This window comes from Ambystoma mexicanum, chromosome 9 (genome assembly GCF_040938575.1).
Source record: "Ambystoma mexicanum isolate Mex_15411 chromosome 9, UKY_AmexF1_1, whole genome shotgun sequence".
NCBI classification, from domain to species: Eukaryota; Metazoa; Chordata; class Amphibia; order Caudata; family Ambystomatidae; genus Ambystoma; species Ambystoma mexicanum.
Window position 1 is genome coordinate 1459985805 of NC_090931.1, and position 22462 is coordinate 1460008266.

Here is a 22462-nt window from a genome sequence, read left to right on the forward strand (position 1 = left end):
ACCTTTTGGAGCGCTTGCTGCAACGAACTGACCAAGATACTCAAGCGCAATATACAACTAGATCCTAGGGTCATGATCTTGGGTGTACCAGATGAGAGTGACTTTAATAAGTGGGAAAGGCTACTACTGAACACTGCAGTGGGTCTGATGAAGCACAACATTGCACAAAAATGGGGAGCCCCAGAGCCCCCGATGCTGGAACAATGGGTAATGGACATGGACACTTGCGCCATGATAGAGAGTCGAGTATACAATGCAAGAGGCTGTTCTACCAAAGCCTCGAAAATATGGGGGGGTGGTAAGAGGGAGGGCCTTAGCACCCATGGACAATGGCGATGAAGTCTAAACAGTTGCAAAGATAAGCAGTGCGGAATGTTCTGGGTGATTGGTGATACTGGTATTGATATCTATTTAAGATTGGACATGCTGGCCCTTGATTGGTTTTTCTTTTTTGTGGTTGTTGTAACTATGCTATAAAACAATAAAAATGCTTTATCAAAAAAAAAATATATATCAAAATATGCTGTTACTGCCCAAAAGTACTGCAGCCCTTCTGAGAAATGGCAGGGCTAATTTGGTAATGTTACGATAGATTCCAGAAGTATATTTTGTTTAGGCAAAATGTCACTGATTGATAGCATCACCCCTTAACAACGCGCATAGCCTCCAACTCTATATTGCTCAGCAGGGCATTTAGACCAAATCTTATCCGTCACTGGATAAGATGTGTTTTGCTTTTTCTGATGTATGTTGAAACCTAGACTTTTTCCCTATTCCAGGAAACTCGCATCTAGGTGTTTTAGATTTTCTGGCTGTATGTAGAAACCTAGGCTTTTTCCCTCTTCCTGAACTCTCGCTTCTAGGTGTTTCTGGTTTTTCTGCTGTATGTTGACAACTAGGCTTTTTCCCTCTATCCAGGAATCTCACATCTGGGCGTTTTTGACATTTCTGCCTTATGTTGAAACCTAGGCTTTTTCCCTCTTCCAGAACTCTGACATCAATGTGTTTTTGCTTTTTCTGCTGGACACTTGAATCTAGATGGTTGCATTGCTATTGTGTTGAAGTTCACTTTGTGATTCTCCTTCACCCGCTCTCAGGCCTCCCTTGGCTCCCCTTGCCCCTCACTCTTCTCTTTCTCTCCCACATCACCTAGTGAGGTCTCTGGACAGCTCCACTCTGTGAGAGTCTTATCCAAACAGATGTTCCCCTGCACCTCCAGAACTTTCAAAGAAAACATTGCCACTCTTGCTCCAGCCTTTGAGGATTCTGTGATCACTCCTTGCCACTGTCTCCTTCCCGCTTCTCCTCAGCACTCCCTTGTGCATTCTCTCCTCAAAATGCCTTCTGCCGGCCCTTTCTGTCTGGCTAACTACCGCCCTATCTCCATTACGCCCCTGTCATGATCTCTGCTTCCAAGAGGTCAGGACTTGCCCAACTCCCTTGGAAGCAGACCCATAACCCAGGTTCCGAGCGCCAGCCGGTCCCAATTGGGACCTTTTGGACTCTGTCCTGGCGCCGGTGGCGCCAGGCTCATAAATGTGCCCAGTCCCAGCGCTGGAAGCGCCGGGCTCATAATGCTTGGTTGGACTTACCTGCGGCAGACCATGCTGCTTACTTACCTGCCAGTTGAGCCTCTGATCCTCTTCTGTTCGGGACTACTTTTCCTGTTGGGTGGGGCAGGAGCCACTCCCTAGGTTCAGAACCCTGGAACTCTTCTGGAAAGCAGGGACTCTTTTCTTTCCTAGGCGTGGCTGTGGAAGGAGACACCTAAGCACTACAGGAGGCTATTTAAACCACACCCGATGGATGAATCTTGCTTTGTGTTATTCTGCATCCTCTGCATCAGAACGCTCATCGTGTCTTCTGCATCTGATCCTGGGCCTAAGGAAAAAGGCTTCCATCCTGAATCCAGTCTTCAGCAACACCTATAAAGACAAGAAAGAACAGGTTAGCATTACGGTCTTCAGTGACAGCGCTCCTTTTACCTGATCCATCGGCTGTCATCAACGCCTCGCACTGCATTCCGGCATCTGAAAGACAAAAGCTTACCAATTCTGCGCACGCTCCGGAGGCCTTCAGCGCTGCATCCCGCATCTGAAAGATAAAACAAGGTGCGTTTAAAGACTTTGGGGAACTTAAATACTCACGAGCCATTACTCCTTTCACATCTAACCCAGTGGGTATTCGGGCACCCTGCAGCCACTCCGAACTTATACCTGCAAAGGAAAAAGACAGTTAGAGCGCGCCGTGAAGCAGGCAGCAAGTGCTTACTTACGTGCTTCAAGGCGCTTTTATTCATCACACGGGCTCCATCTTCGCCATCGCCGGAACCCTGCAAAACAAGATACAACATTACTAAAGACTTTTAAAGACATTTGAATTACTCGAAACTTACCGTGCGTGAAGAAAACGACGGACAGCAGTCCTCTGAAGTCAAGAGGCCTGCTTCCCTTATCCAGTGAGGAAACTGGTTTCAGCACCCTGCTCCGAAGCAGATGGAGAGCACGGCGTTCACTTACCTAAGGTGAGCGCGTTAACCTTTGGGGTCCTACAGGAGAAGAGAAAGGGAATAAGAGAGATACATTCAATAACCCAGTTCATTAATCCCATATTTTCTATCTGCAGACACCTTACCCTTCAAGTCAGACATACAGTGCACAGGGGTCCAGCCCAAAGAGCCAGCCGTGTGTTACACATCACCTTAGAAGATACGGTATACGCCCAGTCAAGACCGGCGCCTCTACGGGAATCAGGTGAGCGTTACAGCCCCTTCCTGGGCAAACTTTGGAGAAGCTGGAAATCTCCCAGTTTATCCACCACACTGAACCTGTTAGTTGTCTCCATGACCACCAGTCTGGCTTCAGAGCTGCCAGAGGCACGGAAACTGCACTACTGAACCCCTGTGAAGACTTGCGCTCTAATCTCGACTCCAACTCTCCTTCCGTTCTCATCCTTCTTGACCTCTCTTCTGCCTTTGATATGGTGAATCATGCCACCCTTATAAATTGGCTCTGTTATACCCTTGGCATCATGGACCTGGCTCTGGACTGCTGACCTCCTTCATCTCTGAACAACCTTCCCAGGTTCAACTGGGCCCTTTTCTCTCCTGCATCTCACTCTCCACCTGTGGTGTCCCTAAGGACTCTATTCTCTCACCTTGTCTTTTCAACATCTACCATGCCCCTCTGGCCCATTTGATCTCTGCCTTCTCTCCTAACTTCCAATGTAATGCGGATGACACACAACTCTCCTTCAAGCTTCCCTCTTTGCCGCCTCTGTCTGCTATTCAGGCATGGTGCACTGCTAACGATCTCTACCTTAATGCTAGTAAGACCAAGATCCTTCGGATTGGGAATCCAGCTCCCTCTTTTCCCCCCAACACTGTGGCCGCCCTCAATGGGCCCCCTCCCCTCACCCTCCTGTGAGGCTAAAAACCTTAGTGTCATCTTCAACTCCTCTCTCTCCTCCTCTCCTCACATCACAGACCTTGCCAAGAAGGCTTACTTTCAGCTTCACCTCCTCAGAGGCATTCTTTCCTTCCACACCTTCCGACGGAAACTTAATGTCCCCAAAGCTCTGATCCTCTCCAGGATGGACTACTGCAACAGCCTCTTCCTCAACCTACCTAACTCCTTCCTTCATACCCTTCAACTAATCCAGAATAGGACTGCAAGATTTATCCTTGGCCTCAAGCCCACAAACTGCATCAATCCAGCCCTAATATCTCTCCGCTGGCTCCTGGTTGCTGCAAGGATAAAGTTCAAAACCCTCTGCATCATCCACAAGGCTTTCTGGGGTCTGGGACCCCGCTACATCCAACTCTCGCTCCATAAATACCTTCCTGCTAGAGCCCTTTGGACTTCTAGCTCCAACTCTCTGCATATCAGACTGTTATCCAAGCAGAAAGTGGGGGGTAGATCTCTCTCCTCTGCAGGTGCCTCCCTCTGGAATGGCCTCTCCACCCCTCTCAGACTTGAGCCGGATCGCCTTAAATTCTCAAAGCTTCGCAAGTCCCTCCTTTTCTCTTCCTCCTTCCCTCTTCCCTGATAAACCCCCCCCCGCCTCTCGACTGGCTGCCTGGTTCCTTCAGATTTTTACAGGGCACCCGACCCTCCCCTACCAGTCTACCCCTGCACTCCCTCCCCCTGCACTAGCCTGGCTGGGCCTGCATCCCCTTAGCCCTTCCAGCCCGTTCCTCGCCCTTAGCACATGGACCTTTCTGTCCTTGCACTCACTTCTCCATGGGCTCTGTTCACCTGGCGTCCCCGGGCACTCGCTTAACCCTCCGGCACTTCCCCCCGTCACTTCTATTATGGCACTTGCACAATCTGAATGTCACAAGGCCTAGTAGGACTGTTGCTGTTCTGTCACCCCACCTTGTCTTGTTGCGCCTTGCAACACATTGTTTATAGGCGCATTATAAAACCCCAATAAAATAAAATAAATATTGACTGCCTAGAATTCATAATTTGCCACTTTCACCAATGAGAGGAAGACTTTTTGAAATCCTAAAGGAGAACAGAACAACTGAGTAACTACAAAACAGATAAGGGAAGGAATTGGGGTGATGTGAGATCCTGGGATGTGTTAAGTAGCACAAACAAGTACAATATTACCAAAGTGAGTCCAGGTGACAATAGGAGGAGGGGTTCCGCTGATCTTGCAATCTAGGCGGGCAGTACGCCCCTCCACCACATCTAGATCTTCCATCTTCCGAGTGAACAGCGGCTGGATCGACGGGCAGACCTTCAGTACACCACTGCAAGTCAGCTCATCTGCAAGAGATGATCATTTACTGTTCACCAATCACTAGGCATCACAACAGAGGAGATTCACAGCAGATCATCACTAACATTCATGGGTTCATTAAATAGTCTTGTACTTCAATGTAGAAGCTCTTTGCGTATTTGTACTAATGTCTGTATAGAACATATTTCATGTGTGCCCACACATGTGTCTTGGTTAGCTATTGTGCATGCTTATTTTGCATAGTTATTTACTGTCTTGTACAACATTGTTTTATACATACTGTATGCTGCATTTAGATTATCCCAGACAGGACCTTTGATTTGTTTCAATGTTGATTGGTCTGTCTTGTGGGGTTTCCAAGCAGAGCTCACTGCATCCTTTAGATTGAACTTTAGGCCTGGGAGGACCAGGCTGAACCCTTTCATCCTACCAGTACCATTGTCTGCATCCTATCATCCCAGAACTAACGCACCCTTACCTAGGGGTTCTATTAACTATGCTGAATTTGTCATTTAAGTATTCCTGCAAATGTCCTCATATTGTCATCTCTGCATTCAGACAGCTAGGAGTACTAGACCGAACCCATTGCATTGTTCATACTGCACTCTACATCCTAGTTCTGCACCCCCAAAGACAACTAACAACTTATATATCCCTATATCCCCTTAAACAACCACACAAGCTAAGCTCCTTTGACCAGGACACCAGGATCAGATTAAAACAGCATGTGGTGCAAGAGGTCATAACTTTCCACTAATAAGCCCAGTCAGAAGCACCCCGGGTGGATAGCTCAGTGGCAGCGTGTGCGTCTTGGAAGCAAGACGACACGAAGCAACAACAGGTTCGATCCCCGGGTCCGCGCTTAAAAACCTCTGGGTGTTTAAGCGCGTTATAAATACGTAACTAAAACAAAAAAAAAACAAAAAAAACACAATTACGCAACTAAAAAAAAAAAAAAAACAATTCCTGTAACAGCGCCTCGATGCCTGCGGGCTGTGTGAGCGCTTTATAAATGTAAAATAAAAAAATAACAATAACAATTGACCAACCGACGAGCTCAAGGCCACAACCACAAGTCACTCCATATATTACACCTGTCATCACAAGGCAATCAGCAATATCTTGGATTAAGGCGCTATATAAAACAATAAAAATAAAAAATACAATATCGGTAACCAGAGAGAAACCTAACCCCAAGTAGAACCAACTTAGCCTGTTTGAAAATTAAACCTTTAACCAAGAGCCCTGTGAAGTTACTGAAAACAACAACGTATGGGCCACCCACAATCCGGGCACCACCAAAACACTTAAGGAAGGCATCCGCACCATTTGCTGCAAAACCCCAGCAAGATGAGTTGCGTGTTGCCCCCAAGATCTCGGTCTTCTTTTTAAAAACAGTTGTAGTGCTTTAATAAGCACATAGTGAAAGACTGTAGCGTGGTCTCTCCCCCGGCCTCCCGCTTCCTGGTTTCTCTGCATCCCGCCTCCCAGACCTACCCCCAGCCCTGATTGGTGCCCCAAACCCACCAGGAACACAGGGCTAATGACCTGTGGCTAGCGCGGCATCCGCACCATTTGCTGCAAAACCCCAGGCAAGGTGAGTTGCGTGTTGCCCCCAAGACCTCAGTCTTCTTTTTGAAAAGAGTTGTAGTGCTTCAAAAAGCGCGTTGTGCAAGGCCGTACCATGGTCTCTCCCCCGGCCTCCCCACTTCCTGGTTTGTCTGCATCCCGCCTCCCAGAACTCCCCCGGCACTGATTGGTGTGTTGCGCCCTCATAAAGGACACCCCAGGGCTGCCCTCTGCCTGTGCAGCCCCTACTGCTAAGGGCCCCAAGGCAAAAGGTGGCTCCAACAGAGGCGGCTCCAGAAAGTGTCTGCAGCTGTCAGCAGGGGATGCCAGTGGCTAGCCGTCAACCATCAGCTACTACCAAGGAAGGAGTGGGCTGGGTTGGGAGTAAAGCAATCACTCTACTCCGGAAGCCCTATCACATAGCTACCCTACATACACTAGGATAGTACTGTGATTATTAGCCTGTGACGTTCTAGGATAGTACTGTGATTATTAGCTGGTGCCTCTCTAGGAGAGTATTGTGATTATTAGCCTGTGCCTCTTTCGGATAGTACTGTGATTATTAGATTGCATCGCACCCTGGAGATTTGAGCATATTGATCTGAATCACACCTAGAAAACAGCACAATAAGAATAGTACTGTGACTATTAGCCAGTACATCTCTAAGATAGTACTGTGATTATTTAATTTGATGCTGTGATTATTTGATCCACATCTAGAAAGGACCAGAATAAGAATAGAGCTGTGATTACTAACCTTGCCTCTCTAGGATAGTACTGTGATTACTAGCCTGTCCCTCTCTAGGATAGTGCCTGCGTCGCACCCAAGAGACTTTTTTTTGCCTGAGTCCCACCCACAGAGTGCCACTTTGGGACAGCACCAGAATTGCCCAGCGATATAACCCTTCTAGACCTCCCCTCACCAGACAGTGCCCAAGCTTGTATCAGACAAACCCCACACCCAGTCCACCACCACAAGACAGCCGGACTAACGCACAATAGACTGACTCTGCAACCATGAACCGAACAAACACAACTGTAAAAAACACATGCAACCCGCAATAGTAACAAAACTAGAACCAGCCAACAAAGAGCTGCATGAAGGCTATGCCCCTGCAACCTCAACCTCAAAGGAAACCCAAAGGAAATACAAACCAAGCATGTCATCAAGAATGCAATCGCAACAACCCAAAACAACGTAATAAATAAAAGTGAGAAAAGAACCTGAGACAAACCCAACAGCGGACCGCCATATAACTCAAAATGCTGTGACAACAAAATGGACCAAAGGAAAGACAAAGGGCAGTTAAAAACCAACCCAACTGAACACCACCAAAGATTCACAAGTGTAGAACACACCTCCACCGACAATAACGAAAACAGAACCAGCGTCGCAAATTACCACTCACCGGAACAAACCGACCCAATGAACAAATCAAGAAAGACCGACAATCAAACACAACCATGCAGAAGAACAGACAAAACTAGAGGTAACAAGAACACGATTGACGCCCTAACCCCATACATCACCAAAACAAGAGGACCCTCCCTTCAACAGCCACAAAATTTATAAGAGGAACCTGATGAAAACAAAAACCCAAGACTCAAACTAGAAGAGCTATTCGACGACGACACGGTCACTACTATGGTACCAACACCACAACTAGAGATCAACTTGGAAAGAAACCAAAACACCAGCCAGAAGACAACAACGACAATAAAGCACAAACAAAACCCTACCATAAAAATTCACTGCAACTTAATCAACGCAAGATCCATGTCAAAGCACTCAACAGAGATCTTTGACCTTCTCTGCGACAACGGTATCGACATCCTATTCATCACAGAAAAATAGCTGGATGACAACTACAAAATCATACTCCAAAGCTGCCTCCCCACCAACTTCAAATGCCTTCAGTTTAACAGAAAAAATTAAAAAGGAGGAGGCCTCGCAATCGCATTCAAAGAATAGCTGTAAATAAAAACAGACAAACTTATAAACATTGTTAACTGCAAATCCAGGGCCTTACACCTATCAGCGAATGCAAAGACAAACATTAAATTCATACTGGTTTATAGACCACCGAAATACGATGCAACCTTCGTCGACAACTTCACAGAAGCCATCACCAACATCGCCTTTGAACATCAGCATCTGATAATCCTGGGCGACTTCAACATATGGTTCGAAGAAAAACACACTAACTCTCAAACCTCACTAAACGGGCAACTAACAACCATGAAACTACAACAGCTGGTCAAAGGGGCAACACACTTGGCAGGACACACCCATGAGGCAATCTTCACCAAGAAAAAACTCATCACCACTGCACCAGCGATACAAATAATTTGGAGCGACCATCTCATCATTCCATTTGTGATCACATTACCATCCAAAGTCACCATCCAACCCCTCAAGCTCCCTAACACCACAAAAAGAAACTGGAAAACCATTAAATCAAGCAACCTAATAGAACAACTGGAGCTGAACAAACCTTCAACGGCAGAACTGGAGAAGGCAGACCTTGACGGGAAAATAGAGCTACTCCATTAATGGATTGCTGATACAATCGAAAACATCTCCCCGGAAAAAACATATACCCCCTCAAGATAAAGAGCAATGGAAAAATGGTTCACTCCACTACTAATCACCATGAAAAAGACAACAAGAAGCTGTAACTAGAATGGAGGAAATAATATGACCAAGATAAGAAAACCCAGTTCCAGAGACAAATCCGATCGTATGAGAAGGAAATTCAAAAGGCAAAGAAAAGGCATTATAATGACAGAATCACCAAAGTCACCAACACACAAAAATAAATGTTCAACATCATAAACAAAATTAGAAACCCACCAGGTTGCTACAACACTCAAATACCCTCACAGAAACTATGCAACAACTTGGCAGACAATTTCAAAAACAAAATCAACGACATCCGACAAATCATACAAAACAGACTGGCCAACCATTACACACAACCAACCGGACCTGACGAGGAGCCAGAGCACAAACTCCAAAAGTTCTGGAAGTATCAGTAGAGACATTCGTCAAGTTGGTAAAACACAGCAAGAAAGCAGGATTGTCCATGGATCCCTGTCCCCCTGACATCTACAAATCAATCCTTGCACAAGGAACACCATTAGAATATTACATAAATCTCCTGAATCTGAAGATCCTTCAAATCAACATATATTAAACCACTTCTAAAAAACACAAGTGGCGACATGGAAGACCTCTCCAACTAAAGACCGATTTCAAACATTCGGTACCCGGCAAAACTCCTAGAAACATATGTATACAAACTAACCCAAAAACACGTAGAAAAACACTGGTTGCTAGACCAAGCACAAGTCGGCTTCAGACCCGCAAGGGGAACAGAATCGGCACTACTATCCATCTGGGATGAACTTAAAACAAACGCGGACTCCAACACAAGCTCGGCCCTGATTCTGCTCGACCTCTCGGCAGCTTTCGACACAGTAAGCCATGACGCCGAATCGAAAGATTAGAAGATATAGGTATAACGGACATGGCACTACTCTGAATTAAATCATTCCCAGCAAACAGAACAGAAACTGTATAGATAAAACCCTTCAAATCCACTCCATGAGTTAACAAATGTGGAGTACCACAAGGATCCTTACTATCACCACTATACTTCAACATCTACCAGACTCTGTTAATCAGGATTTTAAAAAAATACAACATTAGATGCTACAACTACACAGGAAACACTCAAATCATCTACAAAATTGAAGATACACAACCTGATCATTCAACCCTAGTAGAATGTCTAAAAGAAATCTATGACTCGATGAACGCTAAAAACTTAAAAATCAACCCAGGAAAGACAGAAATCATGTTTATATCCGAAAACCGAGAGAACAACACCACACCATCTAGGGTAGTAAAAGACTTGGGAGTCCTAATGGACAACGCTCTAACCTTCGAACCACAAGTAAATGCGATACTTAAGAAATGGTTCTTCCTCTTTCACTCAACAAGAAGAATCCTACCTTTCCTCTCCTTCACACACAAAACACTGATAATCGTTGCCCTCATCATGTCAATAATCGACTACGCAAACAGCTTCTACCTCCAGATGCCTGAACACCACCTAAATAAAATACAACACATCCAAAATGCAGCAGCTAGACTCCTCCTCCAACTGTCTGGAAGAGACCACATCACTCCAGCGCTACAAATGCTACATTGGCTTCCAATCAAACATTGTATTACGTTCAAAACAATGTGCATAACACACAGGACAATCAATGGACAGGGAGCAGAATTCCTAAAAAAGAAAATAACAATCTACAAGCCAATAAGACTCCTGAGATCAAGCAATGAAATCTGCCTGGAACCAAAACCATACGCCTGGAACAACCTCCCGGAAGAAATAAGAAACGCCAAAGACCACCTGAAATTTAGAAAACTTCTAAAAACCTGGCTCTTCGACATCTCGGAACCAGACGGAAAAAACTGAAACAATCAAACAGGAAAGACAAAGAACAGACTGACAGATATATGACAGCACAGACAACACCTAGGACTGACTAAGGGAAACTCCTACAAGAACAAGAGAGACGATACTAGGTGGAACAGAACACGAGCAACAACCCCATAAGGACAGAACAATAGCAAACATGCCTAACACAGAGGCATAACCACCAACCTTACCCACTCAGAAAGAGCATAGGGTACAGGCGTAGGTCGCAAGTATATCACTAGGCTTCCTTCTCATCTACAGACCAACGTCCTACAGCCCGGCCTTTGTTGATAAACCTGCAGATGCAGTCTCAAACCTATATGTGGATAGCTACCTCACATTACTCAGAGATTTCAACATCTATGTTGAACAATAGGACAAACCAACCACAAGGTCATACACACCTATCCTTGCCACTTCCCATCACAAACAAAATGATTAATAATCCCACCCACATTTGTCACACCTTGGATGACATTATTTGTAAGAGAACATTGTCAAGGGTTGCTCCACAATACACCTTCCCTGGGGAGATCACCTATCCATCACATCTAGAATTTTCACAAAGGCACCTGTGAAGGCATCATGAAGTAAAACACAGACAACAGACTTAAAGTTCAAAATAAGATAATTTATTAAATCAAATGTTAGGATAGTGGAAGGCCTAACTTGCCCTATGCCAAGGTGGGATTTCCCTACCTGAACAAAACTAAGGACAGTTTGAGTCAAAGAGTTCAACTGCAAAGTCTGTCTGTGTCCAAACCCTATCATTGCCCTCACAACTAAAGCTAAACAATGTGTAGGGATGTCAATAATGAAAGAAATTCTGTTCAACATGAAGTTCTGAGCTTTGTCCAGCTCTTAGCTTCTTCTTCAGCTTCCCTTCCCCAAGTTCAAGAACGTTCACATAGTCTTAAGATTACCTTTTCCAAGTTCAATGCAATATATTTCCACACAAAACCTGAGGCTACTTTCCCCAAGTTCCAAGCAACACAGTTCAAAGGTAGAGGGGTCTTGAGGCTGTGTCTTCAAGACAGCACTTGTAGTCTATCACATCTCAGGGTTCCCTTCCCCAAGACTTCAACTTAGTATCCTCTGGTTAGCCTCACCAGTCTACTTATAGTACTTCTCCTTGGTTTCTTTTACAATGTGTTTTCGTTTTCCTCATTTAGGGCTCACTGGTCTAGGCGCAGTTGTCAGACCACATGGTCCGCCCATCAAAGGTTGCGCAACCAGGAAACCCCAAGCTCGCCAGTTCACACAAGGCAATCTGCACTTGCTCCTGTGTACAGATACACATTCATTTGCCAACTCTCAGCCTGTTGACTTTAGGGGCAGCTTCACACTTTCCTGGTTTCTCTCAGTTAGCCTCCTGGCTTTGGCCCCACTTGCCACACCTCTTTTGCCAGGATGTGCCCTTGTCACACTGTTTCCAGTTATAAAGTTCACTTCTCTGGTGGTCTGGTTCATACCCCACCTTTTGTCACACTTCTTCACACTACCACTATTTTCTGCATAATGCTTTTCAAATGGGCACTTTCCTCTTGGCTTCTGTTCGACATTAGCTTTGCCCATAAAACGTAAAGTTCTGTATTCAATATTCCTACTTTGGCTTAAGTTCTAATTTCCATTCAATTAGGTATTCAATATATATGTTTTAGCATTGTTTCAAGTTTTGCACTCAATTTGGTATTCAATATATGTAGTTCAGCGTTGTTTCAAGTTTTGCACTCAAAACGGTATTCAATATCTGGATTTCATCAATGTTTCAGGTTTGCACCCAGTTTGGTATTCAATAAATGTATTTCATCAAAGTTTCAGGTCTGCACCTAGGTCAGTATTCAATATATGCATTTCAACATTGTTTCGAGTTTCAGCCCGCTCTGCGTTCTATAAGTCTTAACCGGCACTGTGTTACTCATATGCAGTGCCCGAGAGGCGCCCTGTCTCTGAGTGACTGCCCGACACTCACCAGTCTAAGACTTCCTCTCTGCCAGCTTTGGCTGCGTTCTTCTTGCTTCGCCGGTCGACAGACCCGCTCATACGAGCTCTGCTCGCACTTCTGGTGCTCTGTACCACCCGCCGATGTCTCTGCCTCCTCCACACGGCCACGGACGGCGTCCGTTCATTCCTGTTCGCTTGCAGATGCTGCTACACGCAGACTAGCACAGAGGCTCCTACTTCTGTGGCAATCCAACGGCCCAACTGGGCTGGGGCTACACATATTTCCTGGGCTTCGGCTGGCTTCCTGACTTCCTCGCAGGCCCCACCACGGCTGCATCCTCACGCGATGGGTCCCCTGCTGGCAGCTTCCACAAAGGCCTCCCTGTCTCTCTCCTTCTTGTTTCACTGGGCTCTCTTTATACACCTGTAACCTTTCAACAGGTTGTAGGTGTGGATTCTCCATCAGACTTGCCTGACCATAGTTTAAGGGACGTGCCTGACCCTCACAGTTATTTGCAGGCATCTTCCAGTACCAAAGTGGTGAAAAGATGAAGTGTTCATTACTCTCAGTCTACTCTTCTTTGTCACAGTACTTTCAATTGTCAAATGTGGGGGGAAAAAAGTGGAGCTGGTCTACATTAGCCTACAAAGGCTGGGTGAGGGCTAGATTTTTCCTCAACAGGGAAAGAGGGGTACCATGTCTCGTCTTTGGGCCGTCGGCTCTCTCTTACCCCCCTTCTGTGTTCCCAGAATTTATAATTCTTCCTGATGTTACCCTGACCATAGGAAAAAGGGTAACAACATCCTACAAATGCTTCTGGGATTATGTGTTTATGGGTTCATCATGGAATGGGAAGGGGGGAATACCCAGTATCCCTCAGGGAAGTCCTCTTCCCAATCCCCAAGGATCCTCCACCCAGATGATCCTCCCCTGCTTCTCCGCCCCCTGGGTCAGGATCCAAAATCGATGGTCTTTCCCTGGACACCTAAGAAGAAGATCCAAGAGGAGTGGGAGTGAAAATGCCCTTAGGTTTCTAACGCACTCCACCTTTGGAACCATCTAAAGGACACACTGCCCTAATAAGACCCTGGAAATACATCCAACCTAGCATGAGGGACTTAAAGCCCACAAACCCAAAATTACAGTGAATCCAAAAATTACAACACCAGAAGAGAACTCCACAACCTTCACAACTGGATAAACTCCACATTGGACAGCATAGCAACACAAAAACAATATAAAAGACACATGGACAAAGCTTGACAGGACAACGTAAAAAGGGAATAGAGAAGTGAGAGTCAGGGAGATTAAGAAAATAGCAATGTTTTCAGCCCTGTACGAAAGATTACAGGGTCTTTTTGTTGTCTATCAAAAGGGAGGCTATTCCAGAGACCAGCTGCGTTTCAGAATAAAGAGCATACAAATCCAAGAGCAATTTAACAGTTAAGGAACACCCACACTGCGTCTGACCTAGAAACCAACACCCACTGTTTCAAGCACCCTTTCTCTAACATTGTATCATCTCTTCTCCATAGAAGACCTACTGTCTACTTCAACCTGTGCAACCCATCAGGATCCAGAGAGGACCCATGCCCCTCCAACTTATGCAATAAGTTTGTGAAACAGCAAGAGCTGACACCTGCCGTCTTATCCTTCCTCAAGGCATCGATCAATACTGCATGTGTCGACCGGCTTTGAAGTCGACACTCAAATAATCCGGCAAGCTACCACCACGTTTCAAACACTCCTTTAAATTGTAAGGTTCTAGAAATAATCTAATACTACCAGGTCCAGGGCTACATAGAAAACAAACAAAAAAACTACAGAATGGTTTCAGGCTGATGAAGGGTACAGAATCATCCCTCTGATTGATCTGGGCCCCACTAAAGTACAAGGCAGACAACAAATCCAAGAGCGTACTCATCCTATTCTACTGGCGGTGGCCTTTTATTTATTTATTTAAATTTTTATAACGCGCCACATGCCCGCAGGCCTCCGGGCGCACAACACCCACTGTTCCACTTTGACACCTTCAGTCACAAAATTCTCCTAAACAGACTCACTCCCTATCAAATGGCCCAGAGGCCTAGCATGCAAATCTGACTTCTTCTCTTCCATACTGCTGTCAACACCCACACTACATTTATTGCAGCTCTCCCACCTCTGAGGCCTTTCTTATGGGCATCCCGCCCAGCATTCTTTCTCCTCCTGAATATACAGAATCCCAACCTCCAGACAAGTAGCAGGTGCTTACGATCTACACTCCTCAACACAAAGGTTTTCTGCATCTACCTCTCCCTATATCCCACTAACGGACCACCTCATCTGTTTTGTAAAGCACCACAGGCAGCAGGGCCAACATTATTGGCGGAAGGGCGCTTTACAAGAACACTTACCTTACATCTCTTGTAGCGTTATGTATGTAAATGGATTTGAATGCATCTGTAACACACAATAGCATATTGAACCATTTCAAGGTGATTTCAAGTGTTTCCAGCCATCTCTTATTGGTAATTATTATACTTGTGTCTCTAACATATTTGTGTGTGTACATTCTACTTTTAGTTTTGTCTTGTATGTAACTGTGCATGTGAGTGTCTCTTTGGGCCTCATTACGAGTTGGGCGGTAAGGAGACTGGTGCCGGTAATCCCCTATCGCCCGATTCCGAGGTCCCCTAATGGGAACCGGTAGGGACATGTGGTCAGACCGCTAATTACAGGCCTGCCATTAGCAAGCCCATAAATAGTACCTTCCCTATTCCCATTGAGCCCTATGGGGGCTCAAATGGGAATGGAGAATGGTTGGTGCAATGGGGATTTACCGGTCCCGCCAGGTTTGGACTAGACCGGTAAGTCCCCATTGCACCACACCAGACTCGGTCCCGTTATTGGTGGCAGTCATGGCGCAAATAGCGCCATGACTACCACCAATCTCAGAATGAGGCCCTTTGTCTAGTTATGTTTGGTTCCATAACTGGATTAGTTTGTAGGTGTGTCCTGGGTGTGTTTGTTCTTTAGTTTTTCTGTCCTGCTATGTTTTTCACTTAGTTCGTCCATTTATGTGTCTCTGACTAGACCTTTAGTTTGTCTCATAGTTAGTTCTTTAGTTGTTGGGCCTTGGTTATGTCTCTTGGCAGGTTTTCAGGCTTGGGGGACCTGTTTTCTTTTTTCGTAAGCCATTTAATTTGTGTTCTTGTGTGAGACTCAAGGTAAGATTTGTGCTAGTGCCTGTTCTATTTTTTATATGTATAACTCACCTGACTGTTTTTCTAGCTACAACCATGTCTGTATACCCAAACCTTATAAAGTTAGAAAATGGTTTGAGCTGTAATATCAGTTTGGGTCTTTAGAGTTGTTTGCTTTAGTAAATGAATTTCAAATGAACATTGGTAAGATTCAGTGACTCAAATTTCCCGGCACTATAAAGGACAAAGGGCCACATTACGAAACTGGTTGTATTTCCAGTGGAAAACCCGGCAAACTCGTTGACCATTTCTGTAACTCATAATTGTGGAATGTCTGCTAGATTATAATTGGCAAAATGGCAGTGTTTACCCCCTATCCTGTATTTCATAGGACTTACTTAGGGATTTTGAGAATTTCACAGTAATTCCTTCACTCTTTGGATGGAAAGTGGAGCAATATTTATCTCAACCGTATGCCTAATGCTACACAGAAAAAGCAGTGGAGCACAATGACACACCTCCTTAATGTAATAGGAGGATCTTTACCCTACACCCGGAGTATGGGAAACTCTCTACCCTGTTCTAGGTAGGATATGAAGCTCTTTATTGTACTACATAGGACATTTATAACACCTTATATTGAAGAGTGTTTTAGAAAGTGCTTCACTTAAGGGAGGAAGTAGGCTATTTAACCTCCACTTGTGGTACTGGAGTAACTCCACCTATTCTGGGTAAAATAGGAAATGCTGATCAAACTTTAGGGGAAAAAGAAGACAGTTTTTACTACAGTTGAGAATTTAAATCCTCTCAACCCCACTGACAGGAATGTGGAAGTCTTTAAATGTTCTTCACATGAATGCTAAGCTACAAACGCGTCTGTAGAGGTAAGTGGCAATAGCTCATTCAAGTATAGGGGCATTGTTATCCTACTATCCTGAAAAGAGGACAGAGAAGGTCCTAAGCATAAGTGGCATAGGATGAAGTACAGGTTCTGTGAAATAGGATTAAACCCCATATTATTACTGGAGAATAAGAAGATCATGACCCACCTTTTTGGAAAAAGGGCATGAGCCTGTTACCATACTATGTATACCTGGGAAGCTCTTTATCCTACTAAGGGAGACTAAGGAAGCCCATAATGCAAGTCTAGGTGAAATTGGAAGCTGGATTCTCTACTATGAGAGAACAGGAAACTCATTACCCATGACCCAGTTATTAGCAGATCCTTAATCTTGGAGTGAGGGAATGTGAAGCTTCTTGTCATAAACCAGTGGTCGACAAACTGTGGGGCTGGCCCCCCTAGGTGGGACTGAAGGAAGTCCTGGGCAAGGGGTTGGAGGTGCGGGGGATTACAATTAATGCTTTCAACAGAATATTTAAGCAACAATAGCATTTGGGGGACCAGGCAACAATGTTATGGCAAAGGGGGGATTTACGGTCAATACCATTACCCTAATCAAATGGGAGGCTCATGTTTTCTAAGCAAATGCATGAAAATCTGGCCTTAGCACAAATATAAAAGGGCTGACTCTCACCCTACATTTGGACTAGATAACAAACTCTTACCTTTTGCAGTACTTAGTTTGCAGGTGTAGATTCCACTGTCATCCTCGTGGACAGAGTTCAAAAGCAGTTTGCATTTTCGCCCATCAAAATGCATCTTGCAGTTGAGGAGTGCAGGCTGAAGGAGTTTGCCTCGGGATAGCCAGTCCACATCTACATCAGTGGGGCCTGTTACCATGCACTCAAAAATCGCCATCTCCCCTGCATCTACTGTAACATCCTGCATGGGCACAACCACTGCCAGAGATTGGCTCTCAGGGTGAGCTGGAGGAAAGAAGTAAACACAAAAATGAAAGGAAACCAGTAAAGTACAAGGCTAGTTGAGGAGTAGAGTGTGTGAATAATATAAAGATCAATAGACAAAAACATACTGGAGAACAGAGACAAATACTAGGAAAATCAGGGAGCGTGAGAAAGATACTGAGATTTAGATAGATGTCATAGGGACAAGAAGAGAGAAAAATCAGAAGGAAAGCTAAGAGGAGAATGGAGTGAGTGGAGATGATTAAAATAGAAGAAAGTGACTGGAGGGTTAGTTATGGGAGTGGAGGAAGTAGAAGTGATATTAGTTGAAATATAAAAGAACAAAAACAGGAAGGATATTATAAAGAGCAAAACAGAGACAGATCGAAAGGGAATGAAAAATAACTAGTCACAGAGATAGATAAAGAGACATGAAATGAAAAACTGGTAGGCTGAAATGTCTTGATCTATCGACTGGCAGTTGCATGGCTTAGTACAAACTTCTGTTAACCAGGTTGGTTGAGATGGCCTGTCAAACAATGCAGTACAATTGTTCAACATCTTTCTATTCAAACGTGTCTTCCAGGGGAAAATCAAAAATCTTCCCATATCAAAAGATCTTAATAGGTATGCTATGCACAAGCACATCTTTGCTGCACCATTTTCCTTTTTTATTATTTTCCCCAAACTCATTCATGATCTTCGAATGTCTGACAACTTTGTGTTTTTCCCCCTTGCCAACGATGTCCAATTGCATTGAAAAATACAGTCTGAGAAACAGATGCACTCACACAACATTTCCCTGCAATAAATACATGTTACACAACATCTGGGTGATTGTCAAGGCTGTAAAGCAGAGCTGCTGATCATTGGATTCCCCTTTCAGAGATCCAGAATCCCACTTTACTATTGTTCCAAACAAAATCAATGTGCAGCCATCTCAACTAACACTTAGATGAAACCTTAGGCTTAGTTTTTGTCGACTCTTGTAGTCCTGGGAAAATTTGGTGCGAATGAGTACTTTGTATCCAGCATATTCACTCTGTAAAATTTGACTGTACTCAAAAGAGACATTGAGCAATAATCTTAAGAGAGAAAATTCAACAAACGTGATTACAGTAAAAGCATGCACATGCATCAAACGAAGAAACTATTTTCAACTGTGAATTTACATTTTTAAGTCCACGTTTGAGCTCATCTTTACCATCTGGAGCCCTTTTCAGCACATATTTACCATCCAGAGCCATCTCCTAATTCTGTGACTGGCACGCCCTTATTATTTTGGAATTTTACTAGTTTGGGATCTTTATAAGTCTCCCTCCAATGTTATTGTTCTTTGGTGGGAGGCCTGCTTTAGTCTTGCAACTTTTCATTATGTTTCTTGATCTTCACTTTTATTGTTTCTAAAGACCATCAATTCATTTTCCTTTCTGTTTGGTATTCTTTCACTCCTTTTTCCTTCTGTTGTATGTTGCTCTTGGCATCTTGTGAGAAATGGAATTGGCTTACCCTAGCAAAGGTCACTCTGACGTCTTGGAGAAACTATTACTCAGTTTCTCCCTTTTAAACAAAACCAACTTAATTGTCAGACATTGTTATCTTTCAAATCCACAATTTATTAAAACAAAACATTAGTCACGTTTCCAAATTGAATTTACATTCCAAGTTGAACTTAATTATAGAATTTGTCCTTCCAATACTTACATTTGATTCATACATCAGACTTGTAAATTAATTGTTTCCATTTCAAATAAGTATATTCATCGACCAAGATGTGTCAGTATATTTTTCCGTGTCATCAGAGTAATCATAAAAGTGTGTGAACTCAAAAAACACATGAAAATGCTGCTGTGCGTGCATAATGACATAACCTGTTATAAATATCTAACAAATATAAGTATAGTTAACGTCTCACACTTCTGTTCAAGGTGAAATAAAAATTATGATATTAAATTAAACATATTAAGTTATTCTGTATTGTACATTGGATTGTTTAATTAAAATGTACTTTTTTAGTAGTAATTCCTGCAAAATCCCCAATGGAAGGGTTAACACCACTTTACCTTCATTTATGATCCCATTGTTAAGCCACGGAACCAAGTGGCAGTAAAGGTAAGTGATTTTGGCAGTATTTCGGCAGATTTACCACGGAAATACTGCCAAACTCGTAATGAGGCGCATAATGTTTTCTTACAATCATATGCAACTCAAGAACGATAATAACTCAAAATTGCAATTAACACTGAATTTACACAGTTATCTTGTAATTTGTATCCGACCTATCCACAAGAATACAAATATAATGTGTTTTGTTCAATCAGTATGCATTTTAGTTATATTACACATGACATTTCTACTTTGCACTGGCAAATGGAGAATTGCCCCATCAATTAGTTAGTTCTTATGCTCTCCGTTTTTGATACAATTGTTAACCAAATTACAGAATGTTCCTGTAACTGTTATCTGACCCTTCCTTACCGGTGATGATTATGCAATCTACTTGCACAACATGCAGTTCTGTCAAACATAAAATATCTACTTAATCCTGAAACGATTGGGGTGGAGGAGGGCTGGCTGCTACCCGGAGAAGACCAGATCTCCTGAGATCAGTGCAGTGCACAAACCAAGGGCCGTGATTGCTGAGGTGGTGGGAGCCCCCTTGCACTTGTCCGTTGCAATAATTGTTTTTTGGGAAGGCTTTGTGTCCTCACAGGAGAGGAGACAGTGAAGTCTCTCTCCTAGCTCTTGGTGCAGTGGAGGGCTGCCAATTTGGTTAATTGCTGTGGCTGTCCCCCATGATCAAGGAGGTTTGTGGGATTGTGGAGCAGGGCGTTGAGATCCACCGCTGCTCTGATAACAGTTTCCTTGGAGTTATGGCTTACCCTACATGGGTGCGAGCATGTTCTGTGGAGTTCGAAAGGAAACTGATTGATTGATTGATTGTTTATTTATTATGCGCTTATACACAAGAGTTTCGAAGCGCAACCATGCATTGGAGGGGAAGACATAGGGAAGACAAGACAGATAAACTTACTAGACATGGTACATTCAGATCTTGCGGGTGAACAGAGCAGGAAGTGCAAGGGGGGGCAAAAGTGACCAAGTGCACCCAGTCCTGTCAGTACATGGGTTAAGTGCAAAGAGATACCACTCCCATGGGACGTAACCAAGTGCAGTAGTGCTGCGGCAAGAGCAAGACACGGGGCAAGTGCAGGAGACTGTCGAGGAAGGCTTGGGACCTGTGAGGTTCTGAAGGCCAGGCAGCCAGTCAGCAAAACTGAGCAGAAGTAGAGGATAGAGAGTGAGAGCAGAAAGAGGTGGTTAACAGGGGAGAGGGAGAGAGAAGGAGGAGGCAAAGAGGAGTCTTGAGGAATTTCCGGAACTTAAGGAGATCTGGCTCAAGACGGAGAGAGGCAGGGAGGCTGTTCCAGAGGGAGTCACCTGCAGTAGATAAAGATCTTCCCCCAAGTCTCTGGAGTAAGACCAGCGTAGGGCTTGGGAAGGAGAGTATTTAGGAAGAGAGTGTTTCAGGTAGAGTGGACCCAGGGCACAGAAAGCCTTGTGGACAATGCAGAGGGTCTTGAAGTTAATCCTTGCAGCCAGAGGGAGCCAGTGAAGGGATTTCAGTGCTGGAGAGATGCAGTCCCTGGGCTTGAGGCCAAGGATAAGTCTTGCAGTGCTTTTCTGGAGGAGTTGAAGAGGACGGAGGGTAGAAGAGGGCAGGTTGAGAAAGAGGCTGTTGCAGTAGCCCAGCCTAGAGGGGACCTAGGTTCTGGAGATGGTGAGCCTCTGGTGGAAAGTGAGAAAAGGTTGAATACCTCTGAGAAGGTGCAGTTGGTAGTGGGACTTTTTAGAGATGTCTGCAATGTGGGACGAGAAGGAGAAAGTGGAGTCGAAGAAATACTCCCAGATTTTTTGCATCATTGGTGGATCTCAGTGAGGGTTTTGTGGTGGAGCCTAAGGTGACAAGGATAGGCCCAGAGCAACCACAGTAAATAGAAGCATAAAAACAGAATCCAGATGGCTGTGCAGTGTGCCAGGGTTTTAGGCTATCAGGGATGTGGGTTCCTCTGGAGCTCGACAGGCACAGTGATTATACCAGACGAATGCCATGTCTCCTTGTTGGAGCGAGACCGGCCAGACCTTCCTCCCGGCTTAACTTCGGAACACCATTTCAGGACAAACTTGCAGGAGCCTTCCAGTGATGGATGAATTCAAAGTATTTGCAGAGGGATCCACGTCCAGCTGTCAGGACCACGCTTACACCCATCGCCTAAGTGAATCTGTTTGGTTGGAGGTGGATTTGTGACCAGGCCTTTGTAGGGGGGGGTCACCGGGGACCAGCCTGGTGGTAGTGCAGGGCGACCTGATATAAAAACAGCAAAATTGACAAAAGGGTTTCTGGAGTACCAGAGGCACTGGGTTTGTGATATTTGCCTTATCATCTTACTGATGGCCTGCAAGGGTGCTTGCATGGGCCTATTTGCTCCAGGTCTGGGGATATTGCAAAGAAACAACTGCTTCTTCTGTAGGAACTATAGGTCGCCTCAGTTTGGAAATAAACTGAGGGATCTGCGGAGGCTTAGACATTGGTGGTGCCCTGGAGCCAATGATGCTGGGACGAGATTTCCTAGGTCTTTTAGGGTCAACCCAATATTGGCCCCACTAAGCAGTGGGGTATGGCCCTTATGGATTTTGCTTCTCTGCCTCCCTTCTCC

The 22462-nt window shown here is 44.6% G+C and overlaps 1 protein-coding gene across 4 annotated transcripts in view; it reads right to left on the reverse strand.

The window, feature by feature from the left end:
* Positions 1–22462, reverse strand: part of SPEG (striated muscle enriched protein kinase) — a 2620794-nt gene that overhangs the window by 1300915 nt on the left and 1297417 nt on the right. For all 4 annotated transcript variants that reach the window (XM_069616880.1, XM_069616879.1, XM_069616881.1 and 1 more), the window contains 2 exons: positions 17505–17765; positions 4617–4775 (listed from right to left, as the gene is read on the reverse strand). In XM_069616880.1, the coding sequence (XP_069472981.1) occupies positions 4617–4775; positions 17505–17765 (420 nt within the window). The remainder of the gene's footprint in view (positions 1–4616; positions 4776–17504; positions 17766–22462) is intronic.